Source organism: Perissodus microlepis, chromosome 22 (genome assembly GCF_051167445.1).
Source record: "Perissodus microlepis isolate ML-2025 ecotype Zambia chromosome 22, ASM5116744v1, whole genome shotgun sequence".
Lineage (NCBI taxonomy): Eukaryota > Metazoa > Chordata > Actinopteri > Cichliformes > Cichlidae > Perissodus > Perissodus microlepis.
In genome coordinates, this window is record NC_140481.1 from 3,347,888 (window position 1) to 3,368,020 (window position 20,133).

A 20,133-nucleotide genomic window follows, 5' to 3' on the forward strand; every position below is an offset into this window, starting at 1 on the left:
CAATATAAACCATCCCATTACCTTTGGCCTCCGAGCACAATGCAAGGAATCCATCGTCTGTGAGGAGTTTGAACAAAGGCCTAACACCATACGTATCTCTTCCCACAAGCACTTTTCTGTTGGCAGTGTCCAGAAGAATGAAAGCAAATACACCATCCAGGAGAGAAGCCATCTTCTTAATGCCAAAGCGGTCATAAAGGTGGAGCAGAATCTCACCATCCATGTTAGTCTGGCAATCAAACTCAAATTGCTTCCTCAGCTGAAAGAACAAATGGCAACAAAATGATCATTTTAACTTTCATCAAACTCAAGTAGGGCTAGACCCTTTACCACTCTGGAATTTCCCCAGATGGCCATGAGAACTGCTTCTCTGTCTCTTTAGGTTAAGAAACAGGTCCTGACTGTCATTTGCACTGAACCGAATCGCAGTTATCCTTCTTGGAGTCCCTGGTAAGAGGCTATCAATGACAAAGCACCATGTTCCAGCATAAGGGTGTCCACAGGTACTCTTAGCAGCAGCATGCCCGAGGTTGCAGATTAATAAATGGTTATGGTGGCTTTCATCAGACCTGTGGCTACCTTAGACACTCTGGTGACACAGTCGACTGCTGTCAGCCGATTACCACCTGATGGCGAGTTGGATCAGGTGGTGGGGAAGGATTGTGGTACCTGGCACACCCAGGTCTGTGCAGTGAGGGTGCAATGGGAGTGTGAGGCCACGATCTTTAATTCCCAGATCTGGCAGAGCTCCATCCCAAGTGAGGCTAGGGACATTGAGTCATGTTCTGCACCCCCACTGCCAGAGCTGCAGTACAGTGCTGCAGCCACAAGGTGGTTGGTGCCTGTTATGACAGTTATCGCCAAACAAGATAGAAGACACCGTAAGTGAAGGGAGGAGTTAAGCTGAAGTACGAATCCTATCAAGCTAATGGCAAAAGGCAAAGCCGGATGTGGCTCTAGCTGAAGCTGAAGCAAAAACGCAGGCATTGGAGGAACACAGTGAGGCCATGAAGCAAACCTTTGTCAGCAGGAATAGAGTGCTGCTGACTTCAAATGAGGATACAGTCAGAAAGGCTTGTCAGTTTTGTTTATATAGCACCAAATCAGAACCAGTTACCTCAAGGTGCTTTATATTGTAAGACAGACCTTACAATAATACAGAGAAAACCCCCAAAATTAGATAACGCCTATGAGCAAGCACTTGGAAACAGGGCAAAGGAAAACTTCCTTTTAACTGGATGAAACTAGGATCAGTCCATGTGCTGCAACAGATACCATGTACCTAAGATTTTTAGGGCCAAGTACAATAACCAGTGTTTTATCTGAATTTGCTAGCAGGAAATCAGAAGCCATCCAGGTCTTTATGTTGTTAAAACATTCCTGCAGTTTTAGTACCTGGTTTGTGTCATCTGGCTCCATTAAATTTAACTTTATTTATATAGCATCAAATCATATCAGCAGTCACCTCAAGGCACTTTATAATGTAAGGTAAAAACACAACAATAATTCATGGATAGATAAAACTGGGCATCATCTGCACAGAAATAAAAATGTATGCTATGTGTAACGTTCTGGGCGTTGAACTCCCTGAGCGTGAACAGTGAGCAAGTGAGCATGCTTGCTTCTTTAATGACTTGGCACTAGGGGTGGGTTTTGATTATCGATTTATCGATTAAAATCGATTCTGGCTTGGATAACGTGATATCGATTCATTAAAATCCTGAATCGATTTTTTAATATAAATTTATTTTGCCCGAAATGCCAGAATCTCAGGTGAAACCTCACAAAATTTCAACAACCACTAAACAGCTAAAACAGTGAATGAGAGCAGGAAGACGGATTCTGCACATAAATGTAAACGCACAGCGCGGACCCGCCGAAACATCAGAATCAGTGAGTTGTCGCCTTTCTCACCCGACGGCACGGACACGGTCGGGGCTGAAAGCCGACAGCTCGCTGATTCTGATGTTTCGGCGGGACTGCGCTTTGTGTTTACGCCCTTTTTGCGCTGATTCTAAAGCTGTTAGTTTGATCTCTCTCCAAACAATATTGACCGAACCAGCAGCAAAAGAAGATCCAAACTACGCTTCACATAGACATAAACATTCCCTGTTACTTTTGCAGTTTTGCTTCTACAACGATTTAAAAAAAAAAAAAAAAAAAAAAAAAAAAAAAAAAAAAAAAAAAAAAAATCACACTTCATGCAGAGCTCTCTCTCTCTTTCTCTCTCTCTCTCTCTCTGTACTTCAAGAACAGTTTCCCGTCTAAAAATCTGTTTTCTGCATTATTCGCTTGCTTGTTACGCACAAGTCTAGTTATTTACATCGCTGTCGGCCGCTGTTTCTTTCCTTTTACTTACTTCCGAAAAGAAAGCCTCGTTTCTGCCGTTCAACAGGCTTCTGAACAAATTTAAACTTTTTAAAATTATGCAAAATGCAAAACGCCGTGTCTCTAATAAAACCGCTGTAACTTCAGAGGAAATGTTCATATGTTGATTAATGTTTTTCTTTCGTTTTTGATGTACTGCAGAATATTTTTATAAAATCTCAGGCCAGGAAAACCACCTTCATGTTTTTCTGTGTTTTATCTTCAGCTACTTTGACACAAAGACATCTGCTGTGATGCTCACACCTTTGATAAAGTCTTGCGAGTGTCAGCTTCCTTTTTATAGATACAAAAATATGTAAATGTGATCCGAATTATAATATTTCTGACTGTCTGAGGCAAAATTTCCCAGATACAAATCGAACTGAATCGAATCGTGGATCGAACTGATTCAGGACCTTGTGAATCAGAATCGAATCGATTCTAGAAATCAATGACGATACCCAGCCCTAAATAGACTAGAAATAGACTGTCATATAATCCGCAGGTGAGTAGAGTTAGACACTAACACAGCAGAGTACAAAATAAGTATAATTTAAATAGACAATCTGATATTAGGTAATGGGTAAGCATACACTTGTATAATTAGCTCACAGGCTACGACAAAATTACAATATTGGTAAAGAGTGGCTACTTATTTATCTCAAGAATTAACACATAATCAGGACAAAGATATGTCTTCTGATAACACTGCTTAAAAGCATGTATAAAATTAACAGAATTTGTTTTAGCATGGAGCCCTGCTGAACATAATTAGAGTTTGAAGAAGACTCCTCGTTTACATGAATAAATGGGAGCATATGAGAGGATGTAAGTATTAGTGTGTCTAATTCCTGCATCCTCTAATGTCTGTAACAACATTACGGTCAACAGTATGGAACACTGCAGTGACGTCTCACAGGACAAATACAGAGGAGTGCACTATCCACAAGAAGATCATTTGTAACCCCAAAAGGTTGATTCTGTTCACTTGGACGTAGCATTTTCTGAATACGCTCTGTCCAGATGAACAGAATCTGTTCAGCAACAACTGCAATCAAGCATTTGCGATAACTGGCAATGAGTCTTTTACAGCGCCATGGAGGAATTTTGGCCCACTCATCTTTGCAGAATTGCAATTGAGCCACATTGGAGGGTTTTTCGAGCATGAACCGCCTTTTTAAGGTCATGCCACAGCATCTCAATGTGATTCATGTCAGGACTTTGACTGGGCCAAACTCCAAAGTCTTTGTTTTTCTTAAGCCATTCAGAGGTGGACTTGCAGGTGTGTTTTGGACCATCGTCCTGCTGCCCACAACCAACTTGGGCCCAAGTCTTGGGCATCTTCAAGATGTTTTCTGACAAAACTAAGATGAGCCTTTGTCCCTTTTGCTCAGCAGTGGTTTTTGTCTTTGGACTCTGACATTCAGGCCACTTTTATCTTAGTTTCTTATTGTAATCCTGAACACTGACATAAACCGAGGCAAGTGAAGGCTGCAGTTCTTTGGATGTTGTTCTGGGGTCTTTTGTGACCTCTTCGTCGTGCTGCACTCTTGGGGTAATTTTGGTCGGCTGGCCACTCCTGGGAAGGTTCACCACTGTCCAATGTTTTCACCATTTGTGGATAATGTCTCTCACTGCGATTTGCTGGAGTCCCACAGCTTTAGAAATGGTATTATAACCTTTCCCAGACTGAGAGATCTCATTTACTTTGTTTCTCATTTGTTCCTGAATTTCCTTAGCTCATGGCATGATGTCTGGCTTTTAAGGTCTACTCCACTTTGTCAGGCAGGTCCTATTTAAGTAATTTCTTTATTCAGAAGGTATGATAGTAATCAGGCCTCGGTGTGGCTGGAGAAATGTAACTCAACTTTATTTATGTTATAGGGGAGAAAATCACTTTTTCACACAGGTCCATGTAGGTTTTGATTTTTTCCCTCTCAATGATAAACACCTTCATTTTAAAACTGCATTTGGTGTGTACTTGTGTTATCTTTGTCTAATATTTAAATTTGTTTGGTGATCTGAAACATTGAAGTGTGACAAACATAAAAAAATAAGAAATCGGTAAGGGTGCAAACACTTTAATGCCCCACTATCTCAAAGACTTGATTACAATTCTTGCTGCCAAAGATGGCATAAACAGGAATAGGTCACAGTTTTTCCACATAGGACCAGATAGTTTTGGATAACTTTTTTTTCTCCCCAATCATTTAATCAATCAGCGTTTAAGACCTTAATTCCAGATATCCTTACCACCAAACTGGCCCACCCGCAGATTCCCCCTGCCACCTGGTACTGGATCAAAGCTTTCCTCACCAACCGGCCTCAATCAGTCAGACCCCCCACCCCCACTGTCACTCAGCACCAGATCCCCACAGGGGTGCCCCCTATTGTACGCCCTGCACACCTCTGACTGCATACCAACTCACCCAACCAATGTCATCATCAAGTATGTTGATGACACCACAATGGTTGGGCTTATAAATAAAGAATTTGTACCCAAATAAAGAATTTGTACCTCTGGTTCCCCAAAAATAAACTAAACATCCTTAAAACAAAAGAACTTGTCATGACAGTAGCTGGCATAGACAGGTCCACTCCCCTCTCATTACAAATGGAGAATGTTTCACCACCTTCAGGTTTCTGGGCACAAACATCTCTGGTGATCTCATCTAGACCCACAACACCATTCGCCCTGGTAAAGAAGGTCCAGCAGTGGCTGCACTTCCTCAATGTCCTGAGGAGGAACAACCTGGACCAGAAGCTGGTCCTGGCCTTCTACCACTCCTCACTGGAGAGTGTGCTCTGCTACTGCCTGCGTGTCTGGTACACAGCGGCCACAACTCAGAACAGGAAGGCTGCGCAGAGGGTAATTGAAACTGCCACCCCCGGTGGCACACGGACTCTAGTCAGACCAAGTCCATTGCACTACTTTCAAGCACTTTGCAACCTGTCTTTTAATGTGTGCCTTTCTCCTGTTTTTATATATATTCCTCTTGTCTGTTATTTATTCTTGCTGTATATAACACTTTATCTCTTTACCATGCATAGTTGGTGCGGAGCACCCACAATTTCATTACAATAACAATAAAAGACTATTCCATTCTATTCTTTGTCCAGTATTAAAATTTGTTTGATGATCTGAAACATGCAAGTTTGATAAATATGCAAAACAAATAATAAACTGGGAAATAGAGCAGGGCGATATGACCAAAATATTTATCACGATATATATTTGAAAATTTGCGATAACGATATAACTGACGATATAATTGACACTAGACAAAATACTTTACAACTCCACAACTTTATTAGTGCAAAAAAACCAAACAATGTATTTTCACTTAAACAAGCAGCTGTTTATCTGCATTAAAGTTATATAAAAATTTTACAGTGCAAATGCTAATTCCTTGCTGACAGTTTAACCAAAAGGCATTTCCAGTGGAAACTGGCCGACATATCCTCAGCATAACCATGTATAATATCCACAAAACTTAAAAAGAGGTTATACACACACAATACGGTAATATTATGTTGAAGCACAGTACGCATCACTCCGCGAGGCTCCTGCCTACGATAGCCGTAATGCTCCGACAATCCATCAAGCAGTGCGGCTTCGTAGCTTAGCAAAGTCGTACTAAAACATTTGACAGATTTTTGAGCGCCGTGTACATAAAATCGTTTCGAGGTCAGTAAACACAACCAGAATTCATACATAAGGCACACGGGATTATAAGGGGCTCTGTCGATTTTCAGAAAAATCAAAGGATTGATTTTAAGTGTGCTGTATTTTCCAAAAAACACGGTAATAATGACGGCCCGCTAGCATGCACTACCAAAAATAGTGCTTTGTTGTGTATCTGACAGATGAAAGCTAAACCAGTTCCACACCACTGAAGTTGCAGCATTTTTACAAACCAGTTCTGGTTCATCCGTTTCATTCAATGATCCGCTTTCGCCCTTCTCATTCTCTGTCGCTGCCATGCTTTTTCCACCATGTGCATATGTAAACAAAGGCACTGCGCATGCGCGGTTTCCCCATATTCTATCGCGAAATTTCATTTTCTTATCGTTGCCCAACATTATACCGGTATTACCGTGAACGGCATGATATGGCCCAGCCCTACAGGGAAAGAGGCAAATACTTTTTCACTGTATACTCAAAGCCTATAGAAAGAACAGCAGTTACATTGCATTCCTAACATGCACAAAAGATGAGATTGGTTTTATTTATTGGTGGCAACCATACCACCCAGCTGTTATCAGACAGGTTTTCTGAAAATGGAGCAAAATTTGTATTTAAAATCAAGCATTTAAATCCCTGTTGTATGTGTCACACACGTAAAGAACTGGAAGTATTATAAGCCTGAAGGAATTTCTATATTCTCACTGATGATTGGGTAACACTTCTGACACATTAAAGAACAGAAAGCCTAGGCCTTTATCACTAGGGGTGGGTTTTTATAATCGATTTATCGATTAAAATCGATTCTGGCTTGGATAACGTAAAATCGATTCATTAAAATCCTGAATCGATTTTTTAATATAAATTTATTTTGCCCGAAATGCCAGAATCTCTGGTGAAATCTCACAAAATTTCAACAACCACCAAACAGCTAAGACAGTAAATGAGAGCAGGAACACGGATTCTGCACATAGACTTAAACACACAGCGCAACCTGCGGATCAGAATCAGTGAGATGTCGCCTTTCTCACGGTCGGGGCTGAAAGCCGACAGCTCGCTGATTCTGATCTGTCGGCGGGTTCGCGCTTTGTGTTTACGCCCTTTATGCGCCGATTCTAAAGCTGTTAGTTTTATCTCTCTCCAACCAATATTGACAGAACCAGCAGCAAAAGAAGATCCAAACTACCCTTCACATAAACATCGTCATGAATTCACTCTGACTTTTGCTGTTTTGCTTCCACCACGATGCACAGCTCTCTCTCTCTCTCTCTCTGTACTTCAAGAACAGTTTCCCCGTCTAAAAATCTGTTTTCTGCATTATTCGCTTGCTTGTTACGCACAAGTCTACCGTTGTTTACAGCGCTGTCGGCCGCTGTTTTTTTTCCCTTTTACACCCTTCCGAAAAGAAAACCTCATTTCTGCTGTTTAATACTGAACAAATTTAAACTTTTTAAAATTATTCAAAAGGCAAAACGCTTAACCGTGTCTCTAATAAAACCGCTGTAACGTCAGAGGTAATGTTCATATGTTGATTAATGATTTTCTTTCGTTTTTGATGTACTGCAGAATATTTTTTATAAAATCCCAGGCCAGGAAAATCACCTTTACGTTTTTCTGTGTTTTATCTTCAGCTACTTTGACACAAAGGCATCTGATGTGACGCTCACACCTGTGATAAAGTCTTGCGAGTGTCAGCTTCCTTTTTATTGATACAAAAATATGTAAATGTACTGATCTGAATTATATTTCTGACTGTCAAAATTTCCCAGATTTAAATCAAATCGAATCGAATTAAATCAAATCGTGGATCGAATCGATTCGGGACCTTGTGAATCGGAATTGAATCGATTCTAGAAATCAGTGACGATACCCAGCCCTATTTATCACCATTTGGAGACAATATGCTGTTGAATCCAGAAACTCTAGTGAACACGATCTTCTGAATGAACATGGACCTGGTTTGAACAGTGGGTGTAATCTTATAAATGCACCCAGACAATTCTTTGTTAAATGACATGTTCATGTATGCAGTGGCTGTAGCTCAGGAGGTAGAGCAGGTCATCTACTAATTGGATAGGTTGGTGGTTTAATCCCAGGCTGCTCCAATCTACATGCCAAATATCTTTGGGCAAGATACTAACCCCAAGTTCCTCTCCAGTACATTCATCAGACTGTCAGTGTGTGTGAATGTCAGACAGATAGCATTTAAGCATAGGGAAAAAAAGTACTTGTGTGAATTGGTGAATGAGGCATGTTGTGTAAAACGCTTTCAGTGCTCAGGTAGAGTAGAAAAGCGCTAAATAAGAATCAGTCCTTTTATCATTTATATTAGAGCGTATTATGTTCTACTAGAGACTTTAGTTTGCAGTAATGTGATAACTGGATGTATCCCCTGCTCGAGAAAAATACTTCTTTAAACAACCACTAAGGTTTCAGAACAGAAAGGAGCAGAAGTCTTACTGTTTGGTGGTTGTAAATCTCTCCATTGTAGCAGAGCCAAATGTAAGGAAACTTCTTGACGCGCAGCGGCTGCATGCCATACAGCTGGTCCACAATGGCAAGGCGATGGAAGCCAAAGCAACAGTTGGTGAAGCCATTAACATTCTCAAAGCGGAAAGCATCAGGGCCTCTGTGAGCAATTTTCATGGCACAGGTGCACTGAACTGACATGCACTCGTCGCTGCCAAACAAAGCCCAGATACCACACATTTTGCAGCTGTGGACAAAAACAAAGAGGCATGTAGATTACAAAGAGATTACACAGAGTTTAGATTTCCAGAAATGCCTACATAAAAGAGATGATATGCAAATACAACGCAGTGAGTTGGAGGATTTGGTCACCAGCTTCAAAATGAAACTTCAAAAAGTTCAGAGTCTACCCCTCGGATCTCTAACACAGCCATCCTTCAAACAGTAACTTAACAATAACGTAACCCTAACAAAATATCCTTCATTGTTCCTAGTACAATGGGTTTTAAGTAACAGGACATCAGATCATCATGCTTTACAGAATTCCCACGCTCCATGAACACAGCAGACTGATTTTCGAATTTGACTCCAATCACGTTTTAAACTAAACGTGAGGTAGACGAAGATCGCGCTCTACAACTGACTGTGCTGCTGAACACAGTTTGTGTGCGTTAGGAGCGTTTGAGTTAATAAGCCACGAATTGAAGTCTCTGGTTGCTTCGGACGCACCTTTCCTGCCTCAATCTGTAATATAAACTTTAACAGTTACTACGAAATAACTGGGGGGCTTTGGATAATTAGATAGTAGACAACAATAGACCTATCTGTGATAGAAACTGTCTTCCTTCAGTTAATACAACTACCATCAAGCGCTATTCATAATCCTACCAATTAAAAATATGCTCAGCTACAACAACTAATATCCGGAAACTATTTGTGGCTTTCTAACGTACGCCGCGTGCTCAGTCGAACCATTCCCAGCCATGAGCTCCAGCTGCGGTGTTATAGTCGGACCGGTGTTCCAGATTAACTGGTGATAGCAACCAGTCTGCTGGGTGCCTCGGATACGCTGAATTTTTATTAACACTGTACACAGTTGGACAGTGGTCAACATTTACATAGCACATGAGATATACTTTTAAAATTGTAATATATCTAAGTAAAATTACACATGGCAGTTTTCCCAGCATGTTTTTGCTGTGAACGCTTCCCAGTGGAAAGCCTCATTCCTGGGCACAAGCTTATGATAAAGACAAAGAACGCAATCCAACTTACCGTTTTCACCTAAAAACTTCCGCAAAGAAAGGCATAGACTGTTTGAATACTTGTGGCTAAGATGACGCAACGTTTCAATGAAAAAAAAGGAGAAAAAAAGCTACACGGCGAAGGTATTTAATAACCGGATAAGTAACCGCATCTTCAAAATAAGAGCCACGGAACAATAATGGCTCTACAATGATATCAAGGTGTTGGAAAAACGTGGAAAAATAGAATGTATTATGAAAAGCACAAACTAGAAAAATAATAATTGGATGGATGCTTGGTAGATATGATAGACATGGTAGGCAATTTATTAAATCATAAAATTCGACGATTTCAAAATGATAAAATGAAAACTAGGTAGAGATCTTGAGTTTTACTTTGATAAATTCCCTATTCATTTATTTCTAGCAACGGGTTGTTTGACGAAGTAGCTGACAAAGTTGTGTCTGCCTGCAACACTAAAGCCACAACTGCGCTCTGCACCACCTACATGGCTTCTCTTCATGTGCAGTCTGTCACAAACGGTGGGAAACTGATTTGGCACAGCAGCAAAGTTGGTCTTTTTCGCCGCTTAGATCCCATCTACCTGCAGATCTAGTTTTGTAAATGTATTTCCAATGGAAACTAGCTCATGCTGTGAATGCTTGTGTGGTATGATTCATAATGAACACTTGTACCTATAAAAACAAACAAAATGTATTAATTAATAAAGTAATGAAAGTGCAGGCAGCTAAACGCTGCTTCCATATACCATCCGCACTACAGCCTTGGTTTTTATAGCGTTTATTTTCCAAAGGCTTTCATTCTGAAGGTCATGTTCAAAATCCTGTGCATTTGTTCCTTTCTAGCTTGACACTGCAGCCGCATGCAAAGTTGCATCATACTTGAAAATTGTATTGTGATATAATCAAATACCGTTGCAGGTTTTGTCCTGACAAGTTTTATTAAGCTCTGAGAAAGAAGCTGTAAAATGGCTCCTCTCTAAAATATACCACAGATGCTGTCTTCTGTTCTGAAATTGCACTTCACTTTATTGGAATATCCTCCTGAGACCCAGGGCGAAAAAAGTATTTTGATTTTGATTTTTTTCAGATAAATCAAGTGTTGGGATGGTAAAAAACACATTACAAAAACAAAATTATTTTTAACTAATTTTATTTAAATTTTACAACATGTGCACTACAGTGCACAAGGGGAGTTCATTGATCACGAATGTGAAACTAACAAAATTCAAGAGCTATTTAAGAAAATTAAATGCTCCACTGAATTTTTTGTAAGCAGGATATTAAAACTTATTTATATAACAATATCATAAAAATGTAGATCATGGGTCAACTTAGAAGTCACTGACACTTCACTAGCTGTAAGCCACTGGTTCAGGAACAAGTGATTGCACTGGGCTTTCTATTTCACAAAAGTAAATTCATTTATGATATCTGAGGAAGTAATGTGATTTTTTTATTTGGAGACACAAAGGAACATTTGGCACTTCCCACATCTCACATATGTTTTACTGTTGCACCCAACCATTCTACAACTGAGATGCCTTGGACTGTTAACCATTTCAGGCAATGGTTAACAAAACCATATTTTGTTACACTCTCATCTGGTTGGGGCTTCCTTTTCTTGATTTTTGGAGGGAACTCTTCATTACTGGTATTATTCAGGTCTTGTTCACATGTTTGTCCCTGGTTTCTCAGCCAAGAGGAGCTTGAACTCCAGATACTGTGTGTTCTTTTGGCACATTGAGATCATTGACAACTTTCAGCAAAGACGTGATCTTGTAGAAACAATCAGGTGTCATGGATTCAGCTATAATTGCAACTCTTGTTTTTTTACTTTAGTGGAAAACATTTCTGCATTTTACCTATATTTTATTTTTAACTCAAAATCCAAAATTCCAGATTCTCCTACATGTTGGTTTTGAACCAGATGAACCAGAACCTAGAGTACACATTAATAAATTAGTCATTTCCTCTGTGAAACTAAATAAGCTTAATTCTTAACAACCCCTCAAATTATTTACTAGATGTTTATTTTTGAAAATTAATCAAAATCTGATTTTAAAAAACATTTTAAATGTAAATATCATGCTTACCTTTCTTTCTTCCATAAAATGTGCTTGTGGGCATGCCAACCATTTTGAAAAGGTGGGAAAAAGACAATTGGCAAGGCCACACCCCCACACATGTGATATCATTTTAAAGGTACTGTTGTCCTCTCTAAGAAACATCAGGACTTAGAAGAGTGGCAAGCAGAGTATGAGAGGTACAAGCAAAAACTAAATGTGTACTACAATGCACAAAAATGAATTACTGGGTCTCAGGAGGATAAACTGTTTGAGATTTGAGATCTTGGAAGTGATTGAGCATTAACTTTGACTATTAAAGTGACAAAGGAACCCTCAATAAATAATATTAATTTATGTTAATTTCTATATTCACACGAAAGTCTGAGGGACTAAAAACACTTCTAAGATCAGTCAATCTTCAGCACAGTTTTGGTATATAGCCAGCACAACTATCATTGGGTATATCATGAAATAGCAAAACTGCCTATCCATCCGTCATCTTCTGCTTATCCGGGGCCGGGGCAGGGGGGCAGCAGCCTTAGCAGAGAAGCCCAGATCTCCCTTTCACCAGACACCTTCTCCAGCTTGTCTGGGGGAACACCAAGGCGTTCCCAGACTGGCCAAGAGATATAATCTCTCCAGTGTGTCCTGGGTCTACCCTGGGCCTCCTCCCGGCGGGACATGCCTGGAACACCTCACCAAGGAGGCATCTTCGGTGGGAGGTAGGCAGGTGAGCCATTGCACCCTTACCCTCCTGGGGCTGGCTGGCTAATACCACTGTTTCATCTTGAACTTGGCAGACCTGACCAGCCCCTTGACCAATCTCACCTGGAAAGGTGCCCTAGATCTGGTACGGTGGATAGAGCAGTGTCAGCCAGTGTTTGTGCAGGTGAAGAAGGCCCTCTGTGGTGAACCCCTGCGCCACATGCCGATCTTTTCCCTCTCTTTTATCCTGAAGACTGATGCCTCAAAGAGGGCTGAGGGCCGTCTTGTCCCATCAGGTGGTGTACATAAGCTGGAAACTATCAGAATGTGAGACCCGCCACAGGCAGTTTACTCCCATTGTTATTAGCTTCTGGGATGCCCTTCACTAAAGGCTTACATGGGGGGTAGGCTAGGCCAGGCAGGAAAAGCCTGGGTGGTGGGGGTATCTGGTGGTGTGTGGTTTGTGACTCAGATGCAGGGGAAGGGTGAAGCAGTGGGTTCAGGGTGCGGTGTTGGTGGAGGTTGTTTGACACAGTACTCATCTTCTAATCACACCTCCCCTATTTCAGCAGGACACTGGGACCTGGAGGAGAGACAGAAGCTGTCCCAATTCAGCTGCTGCATCCTTCAAAGGCCATATTTGATGGCCAGTTAGGTCACAGTGAGGCAACGAGGCCCACAAATGTGTGGAATTCATAAAATTAGGAGCTGGTTAAAGTGATATCTGTTTTTATTTCCAGCCATTTTCCATTGTGGAGGATAAAAGTTGTCCAGCACTAGTAGTGAATCCATAAAAATACTTTTTTTTTTATGAAAAGACTGAACAAAAAACTGCTCCCTTGAAAAAGACTAAATTTACAGTTTAGTTTTGAATATTACAAAAAAGAAACTATATACAAAGTGTCTTTGAATGGCAGATTTTCAGAAATGTCTGCATGTAGCACACAGCCATGGCTCAGAGTGTCTTAATGAGTCTCACAGGCCTAAGTGTGCACTTGTAGCCATTTATAATTCTTAACTTGTTTCATCTGCTGCTCACCACAAACAAGCACAAGCAGAAACTTTGGACTTTTAACTGTAGTGTAAAGTTTTACAGCTTTTTCTACTGATTAAAAACCTCCCTTATGACCATTCATACTACACAAAGTAATTAAGTAATAATCAATCAAATGACCGAGAAACATTTTTTTGAAAACTGTCTTTCACTTTCTACTATGGAAAGGTTTTGATGAGCAATGAGCTGCAAGAACCTTTTATGTAATCTTACACATTTATTTCTAACAATTCAAGTCCAAAGTTTCATGTTGATAGAGTTCTTTCTTTGTCAAAGGAGCTTTTTCTTTATCATATATAAAAACAGGGAAATATGTAACTTCTTTCCACTGACAGAAAAGAGTTTCCACAACTGCACTAAAGAGTAAAACAGTGAAATGGGAATTATTAAACATTAGGTCTCTCTCTTCTAAGTAGTAGTACATGAATTAATAATTGATAAACAAACTAATTTACTCTACCTTACAGAAACCTGTTTACAACAGAATGATTATGTTAGTTTACATGAAACAACGGCTGAGTCATACTAATTGTCAGAGTACTCGAAGCACAGACCGAGAAGGGTGTGTGGCAGCATCAAATCCAACAGTGGAGAACAGATTTATAGTCTGTCACATCATCTTATATACATAAAATACAGGATTACAGAAATGAAATGAGATGAATACCACGGAATGTAGGCGAAGTGCAGTTGCAGTCTAGCAGTGTGAGCAGTGTGACAGTTCAACTGTTTAGGAGGGAGATGGCGAGGGGAAAGAAACTGTTCCTATGTCGGGTGGTCCGGGTCTTAAGGCCTCTATACCGTCTGCCAGAGGGCAGCAGGTCAAAAAGTCTGTGTCCAGGGTGTGAGAGATCTGTGATGATTTTCCCTGCCCGTTTGCTGGTTCTTGAGAGGTACAGATCCTGGATGGAGGGCAGGGGGGCGCCGATGATCTTTTCTGCTGCCCGTACAGTCCGCTGCAGTCTGCGCCTGTCCTGTTTAGTGGCTGCTCCATACCAGACTGTGATGGAGGAGCACAGGACAGACTCAATGACTGCAGTGTGGAACTGGATCAGCAGCTCCTGTGCAAGACTGTACTTCCCCAGTTGTCTCAGGAAGTACATCCTCTGCTGTGTCTTTTTGAGGGTGGAGGAGATGTTGGTTTCCCATGTCAGGTCCTGGGAGATGGTGGTACCCAGGAACTTAAAGATCTCCACAGTCGACACAGGGCTGTCTGATATGATGAGGGGGAGCAATGTTGAGGGCTGTCTCCTGAAGTCCACTGTCATCAGCGTGTTCAGCTCCAGATTGTGCTGACTGCACCAGAGTACCAGCCGCTCAACTTCCTGCCGGTATGCAGACTCATCACCATCCTGAATGAGGCCAATGACGGTGGTGTCATCTGCAAACTTTAGGAGTTTTACAGCCGAGTTCTTGGAGGTGCAGTCGTTGATGTAGAGAGAGAACAGTAGTGGTGAGAGGACACATCCTTGAGGGGCACCAATACTGAGGGAGTTTATATGAATAAACTCAATTGAATTGAACTCATAGTCATGTGTGTGTAATCAAATTTATAGATGTGTGAATAAATCGGTACAAGGAATTTATAATGTGTACAGAAATACTGGCTTCAAAAAACGCAGTGCTCAGGCGTTCTCTCAGGCTCTATTTCCTTGCATACCACTAGGTGGCGACATTGGACTGGTAGTGATGAGATCGTCAGACCACAGTCGCTTTCCATCAATGCATCTTTGTTTATAAAGTACTTTACAGTTTTTCTCGATTGGTTAGGCTCATTTCTTGAAACCGAGATGACATTCCCAAAATAACATGGACAAATCTCCAAACCACCTTGCAATTGTTCACAACAGAATGTCATTTTTCATTGGTTTTATCAAATTGCAAATGCTTTAGTACATGTCTCAAGTGACTCTGTGCTTCTTTTCAAATGATTATGTACAAGTAGCTACAGTTAGCACAATGAGCCCACATTTAGCACATTTTCCAAATAAATAGATCTTGGCGATCTAAACTGATTAGTTGATTTTTCAGTGAAATGGTTACTCACTCCAAAACATATCAGCATGGTTTCATTGTGTAAGTCATCATATGCACAATTGTCTGTTCAACTGTCAAAATTAGTCAAAGATATAATACCATGAAAGAATATCTTGGAACATTTGATAAAGTTATGACAGTACTTGACAATCAATCAGGTGAAATTAGAACTAACGAAGGAGCAGTTTCCCACATCTCAGATGACCAATCAAACAGGTTGTTTAGATACCTGACAGGTGTTGTCTATGATTATGACTGCTGCCAAAAGTATATAGACAGAGCTTGGCCCGGGGCCAGTTTCATTTGCAGTGTGAACATGGAAGCACCTCGCCAAGTACAACAGCAACTTCCTGCTCGAGGAAGAGGAGGAAGAGGAAGAGGAGGAGTGAGAATGCGTGGAGGAATAGGGGGAAGAGGCCGAGGAGCACGGAGGCACCATGATGTCCCAGATGAAATCCGGGCCACCCTTATTGACCACGTTATAAACCATCGCCTCACAATGGCAGAGGCAGGTCGCCGAGTGCAGCCTAATGTGCCTCGGTCTACAGTCTCCTCCATCATCCAAACCTTTCGCAGGGAAAACAGGTACAGAACTATGCTATTGAACTATTCAGTGTTGGTGTGTGTGTAGGCCTAGAGTACTGTAATATCTTCATGTGATGTTATATGATACTATAAAAATGACAAAGAAAAAAAAATGGAGAAAATACTGTGAATAGTATTCCAGTCACTGTGCAGTGCATCACACTTTTAGTACCATAAAACAGCAGTACAATTACATTGGTAACTCATTTTGTAACAAATTTACAGTGTTGACCTTTGACTTGTATGTCTAGGATTGGACGACAGCCTCAAGTGGGTGGCAGAAGAAAACTTCTAAATGAACAACAAGAACGAGAAATATGCAACATGGTCATTGCAAATAATGCCATCACACTGAGACAGATTCGTAATGCAATCCTGCTAGACAATGTAATGTTCCAAAATATAAACTCTATCAGCATCTCCACAATAGACCGGGTATTGAAGAAACATCAGATGACCATGAAACAGATTTACAGGGTACCATTTGAGAGAAACTCTGACAGAGTGAAAGGGCTGCGGTACCAGTATGTGCATGTAAGTCAACTACTGGTTGTCTATCACTGTAACACTATTACAGTAAGACATGGTTACCACTGTTTTTTTGTTTTGCGTTATCCTTTTTACCTTCAGAATCCAGCTTTGTGTGACTAGAGCATTTTGCCTAGAAATTGTCTTCAGTTTTCCACTCCCTGTTTTTACAGTACTTTAGATCCTCCCTGCAGTATCTGTCTGTACTTGACTGATTAGATATATTTCTATTCTATTGTAGAGAATAATGGCATTAGAAGGCAACGAAACCCCTCACATCCTAGTGTTCGTTGATGAAGCTGGCTTCAACCTGGCCAAAGGTCGAAGGCGTGGCCGTAACATCATTGGCCACCGAGCCACTGTGGATGTCCCAGGCCAGCGAGGAGCAAATATAACAATGTGTGCCGCTATATCAGAAAGAGGTGTGGCCACACACATTCCCAGTTTAGGGCCCTACAATACACAAAAGCTCCTCAATTTTTTGGACCACCTTTATACTGATCTGATCCCAGAAAATGAGAGAGGTGAAGAAGGACCTCAGCTACCACATTATGTCATTGTGTGGGATAATGTGAACTTCCACCGCGGCCCACGCATCAGAACCTGGTTCACCACCCATCCCCGGATGCTAATGGAGTTTCTTCCACCTTACTCTCCTTTCCTAAATACAATTGAGGAGTTTTTTTCAGCTTGGAGGTGGAGGGTGTATGAGCATCAGGCTCAAGACCAGAGGGCCCTGCTGCATGCAATGGATGCTGCATGTGAGGACATCACAGGGGATCAATGTAGGGGATGGTTGAGACATTCACGCCGTTTCTTCCCTCGCTGCATCGCAAGAGAAAATATCCGTTGCGATGTGGATGAGAATTTATGGCCTGACAGAGAGCAGCGTGTCGATGGCCAGGGGGATGAGGATGGTGGCCAGGAAAGAGAGGGTGACAATGGCGACCACTGAAAATATTACTGTACTATAGTTCTGAAACTTTATTTACAGTATGGTAGGCTAGAGTTTTTTTTGTTTTTTTTGTTTTTTGTTTGTGTTTATAACTGTTCACATTTACAGAATCCTGTATATGTTTTCTTTTCACAGTATGTTCTCTAATGTTAACATTTCTTTGTACGAATAAAAATGTTTACAGTTTCCTTGAGTATGAGTGGTTTATTGGAGGCTGATTTTACTGTAAAATCTTTTAGTTTTATTCATAGTGGTATTCTGTTGCTAGACCTGTGCCTCAGTGACAAAACGTCTAAGCATTTTGACTTGCAGTGCTTAAACAATGCCGAAGGTATAATGCATTTTGGGGGCATTGACTATTTATATGAGAAGGATATTTAGTTTTGACACATGGATAAACTCTTTTGGGAGAGATATGAGCTTTTGCAGGGGATCCATGGTGTTGTGCTAAACCATCCAGGTTATTTTGACAAAAGCACTAAATGAATGCACATGTGCCAAGGCAATTGAGAAGGATCTGTGCTATTTTGACTGTACTGACCTTTTATATGGGAAAGGAATCTGCTTTTGAAGCATGGATGAAGAGTTTGGGGAAAGATATTTGATTTTGCTAGTGAGCTATAATGTTGGGCAGGACTGTAAGACTGTTTGGCCAAATGACCTTATGGTTTTGAGAATGTCATCTCGGTTTCAAGAAATGAGCCAAACCAATCGAGAAAAACTGTAAAACCACCAAAGCTGACATAAAGTGCTGTACAATTAAGCTAAATAATAAAAATACATAAAACATAACTAAAACAAACAAATTAAAAAAGTCAAATAACTAAAACACAAACTAAAAAAAGAAAAGAAAAAGTAAATCTGGCTGGGACAGAAAGAAAAACAAAAAATGGGTTGTAAAGTTAAAAGTGGACAGTGAAGACAAACAGCTTTATTCTATGCTTGCTGCAAGTAAATGTTTATGTTTTGGGGCTTTTTTGTTTGTTTGTTTCTTCAGTAGCTGTCATAAGCAGTTTGTTTTGTAAAATAAATATATAAGTATATATAATGTTACCATAACTGGGAACAGCTGCGATCACCTTTTCACCTGGCAAATTCATACAAGCACTAAACAAAATGTTTTAAACAAAAACAAACAAACAAAATATTAACTGTATAGGACTCGCTGGAGAATTTGATATTGAAGAGTAAAACTCTACCTGAACCGAGTATAGCCTTTAGAGAAGCATGTTGAAAATGATTTGAATTATCCTTTAAACTGCACAACTCTGACTCACCATACAGCTGGAACAGAACAAATGGCAATTATAATAAGAAAGAATATGTGCAGCTTACGTGGAGCACAAGATATCTAGTTATTATCTCCATCTAGTTATCAGACTTAAATTCACAGTGTGAAAGCAGGCTGGAAAAATGTTCAAATATATCAAACATTGTTAATGCAAGAACATGACAATATTGTTATAGCACATATGATTTATGACCTGTGAATAAGCAAAGAACACACGTATAAATACTTCTTTCCTTTGACCGTCTGGTTATCTATTCCAGTCATTCTCAAACTGTGGTATGTGTACCACTGGTGGTACATGGACTCCCTCTAGTGGTACGCAGGAAGTCTCAAAAAAAATTTAAGACTAAATAATATACCATTTCTGATTGAGGGATTTCTGAAAAATTCAAACGTACAGCTCTGCTATCACTTCTGACATAAATGAAGACAGAAAACTAAACAGCAGTGACGTTTGTAGGGTTACTGAAGTTGGACTAGCTGGTATATAAGCTGTGTCCCAAAACCTAGGCCGCATCCTTCAGAGGATCCGGCCTTTGCAGTCTACATGGGCCGGGTCCTTCGAAGACCAAGAAGGCTGGTGCGAGGCTGTGAAATGGGACGGTCTAGAACAGCACACAGCAACACTACATATGAGCGGGTGGAGGGAGGTTTGGGGTCTTCACTCACCCCCGTTCTGTTAACCGTCGGGGCTGGGGGGCTGGGAGGAGGTGCTGGCCATCGGACTGGGCTCTGGGATGCGGGGCCTCCCTGCTACTGCAGATAAGGAGGCGGTCTGCTTTCCTCCACCCCAGAGAGAAGGGTTACATCTCCTGGGTCCGGGTACAGGGCCTGGCGCATGTGGCCCGGCTGGGCCCCTTCCGGGGGGCGGGGTGCCCTCAGGCCTCTGGCCTCTGGCCCGGTCCTCTCTGGCACAGCTGGCTGCCGGCAGAGCCCGCGTGTACGTCACTGCAACCCCCTCTGGCCTCTGCTCCGTGGCTGCTGGGTGACCTCTCGTTTGGGGCTCTCCTCAGCTCTTCCCAGGAGGGTGGCACGGTTGCCCCTGTGGTGTGGTCCTCCTTGGGTCCTTGTATTCTGGGGCCTCTGGATGTCTGGGGCCTGGATCTCCTCCATACCTGCTTCA

The 20,133-nt window shown here is 41.2% G+C and overlaps 2 protein-coding genes across 3 annotated transcripts in view; one reads left to right on the forward strand and one right to left on the reverse strand.

Moving 5' to 3' along the window:
* asns (asparagine synthetase) overlaps window positions 1-9,921 on the reverse strand; it is a 31,095-nt gene extending 21,174 nt beyond the window's left edge. Inside the window, exons 1-3 of one of the 2 annotated variants that reach the window (XM_084919311.1) lie at window positions 9,797-9,921; window positions 8,513-8,768; window positions 22-259 (exon numbers count right to left, since the gene is read on the reverse strand). In XM_084919311.1, coding sequence (XP_084775437.1) covers window positions 22-259; window positions 8,513-8,761 — 487 coding nt within the window. In that variant the 5' untranslated portion in view covers window positions 8,762-8,768; window positions 9,797-9,921. Of the gene's footprint in view, window positions 1-21; window positions 260-8,512; window positions 8,769-9,474; window positions 9,548-9,796 lie in introns of those variants that run through there. The other variant, XM_084919310.1, reaches the window with a different exon arrangement.
* Window positions 9,922-15,372: 5,451 nt separating this feature from the next.
* Window positions 15,373-17,719, forward strand: LOC146362413 (uncharacterized). The gene is made up of 3 exons (XM_084920132.1): window positions 15,373-16,236; window positions 16,488-16,770; window positions 17,006-17,719. Exons 1-3 carry the CDS (start codon window positions 15,752-15,754, stop codon window positions 17,717-17,719), a joined length of 1,482 nt encoding a protein of 493 aa, XP_084776258.1. The 5' UTR covers window positions 15,373-15,751.
* The last annotated feature ends 2,414 nt before the right edge of the window (window positions 17,720-20,133 follow it).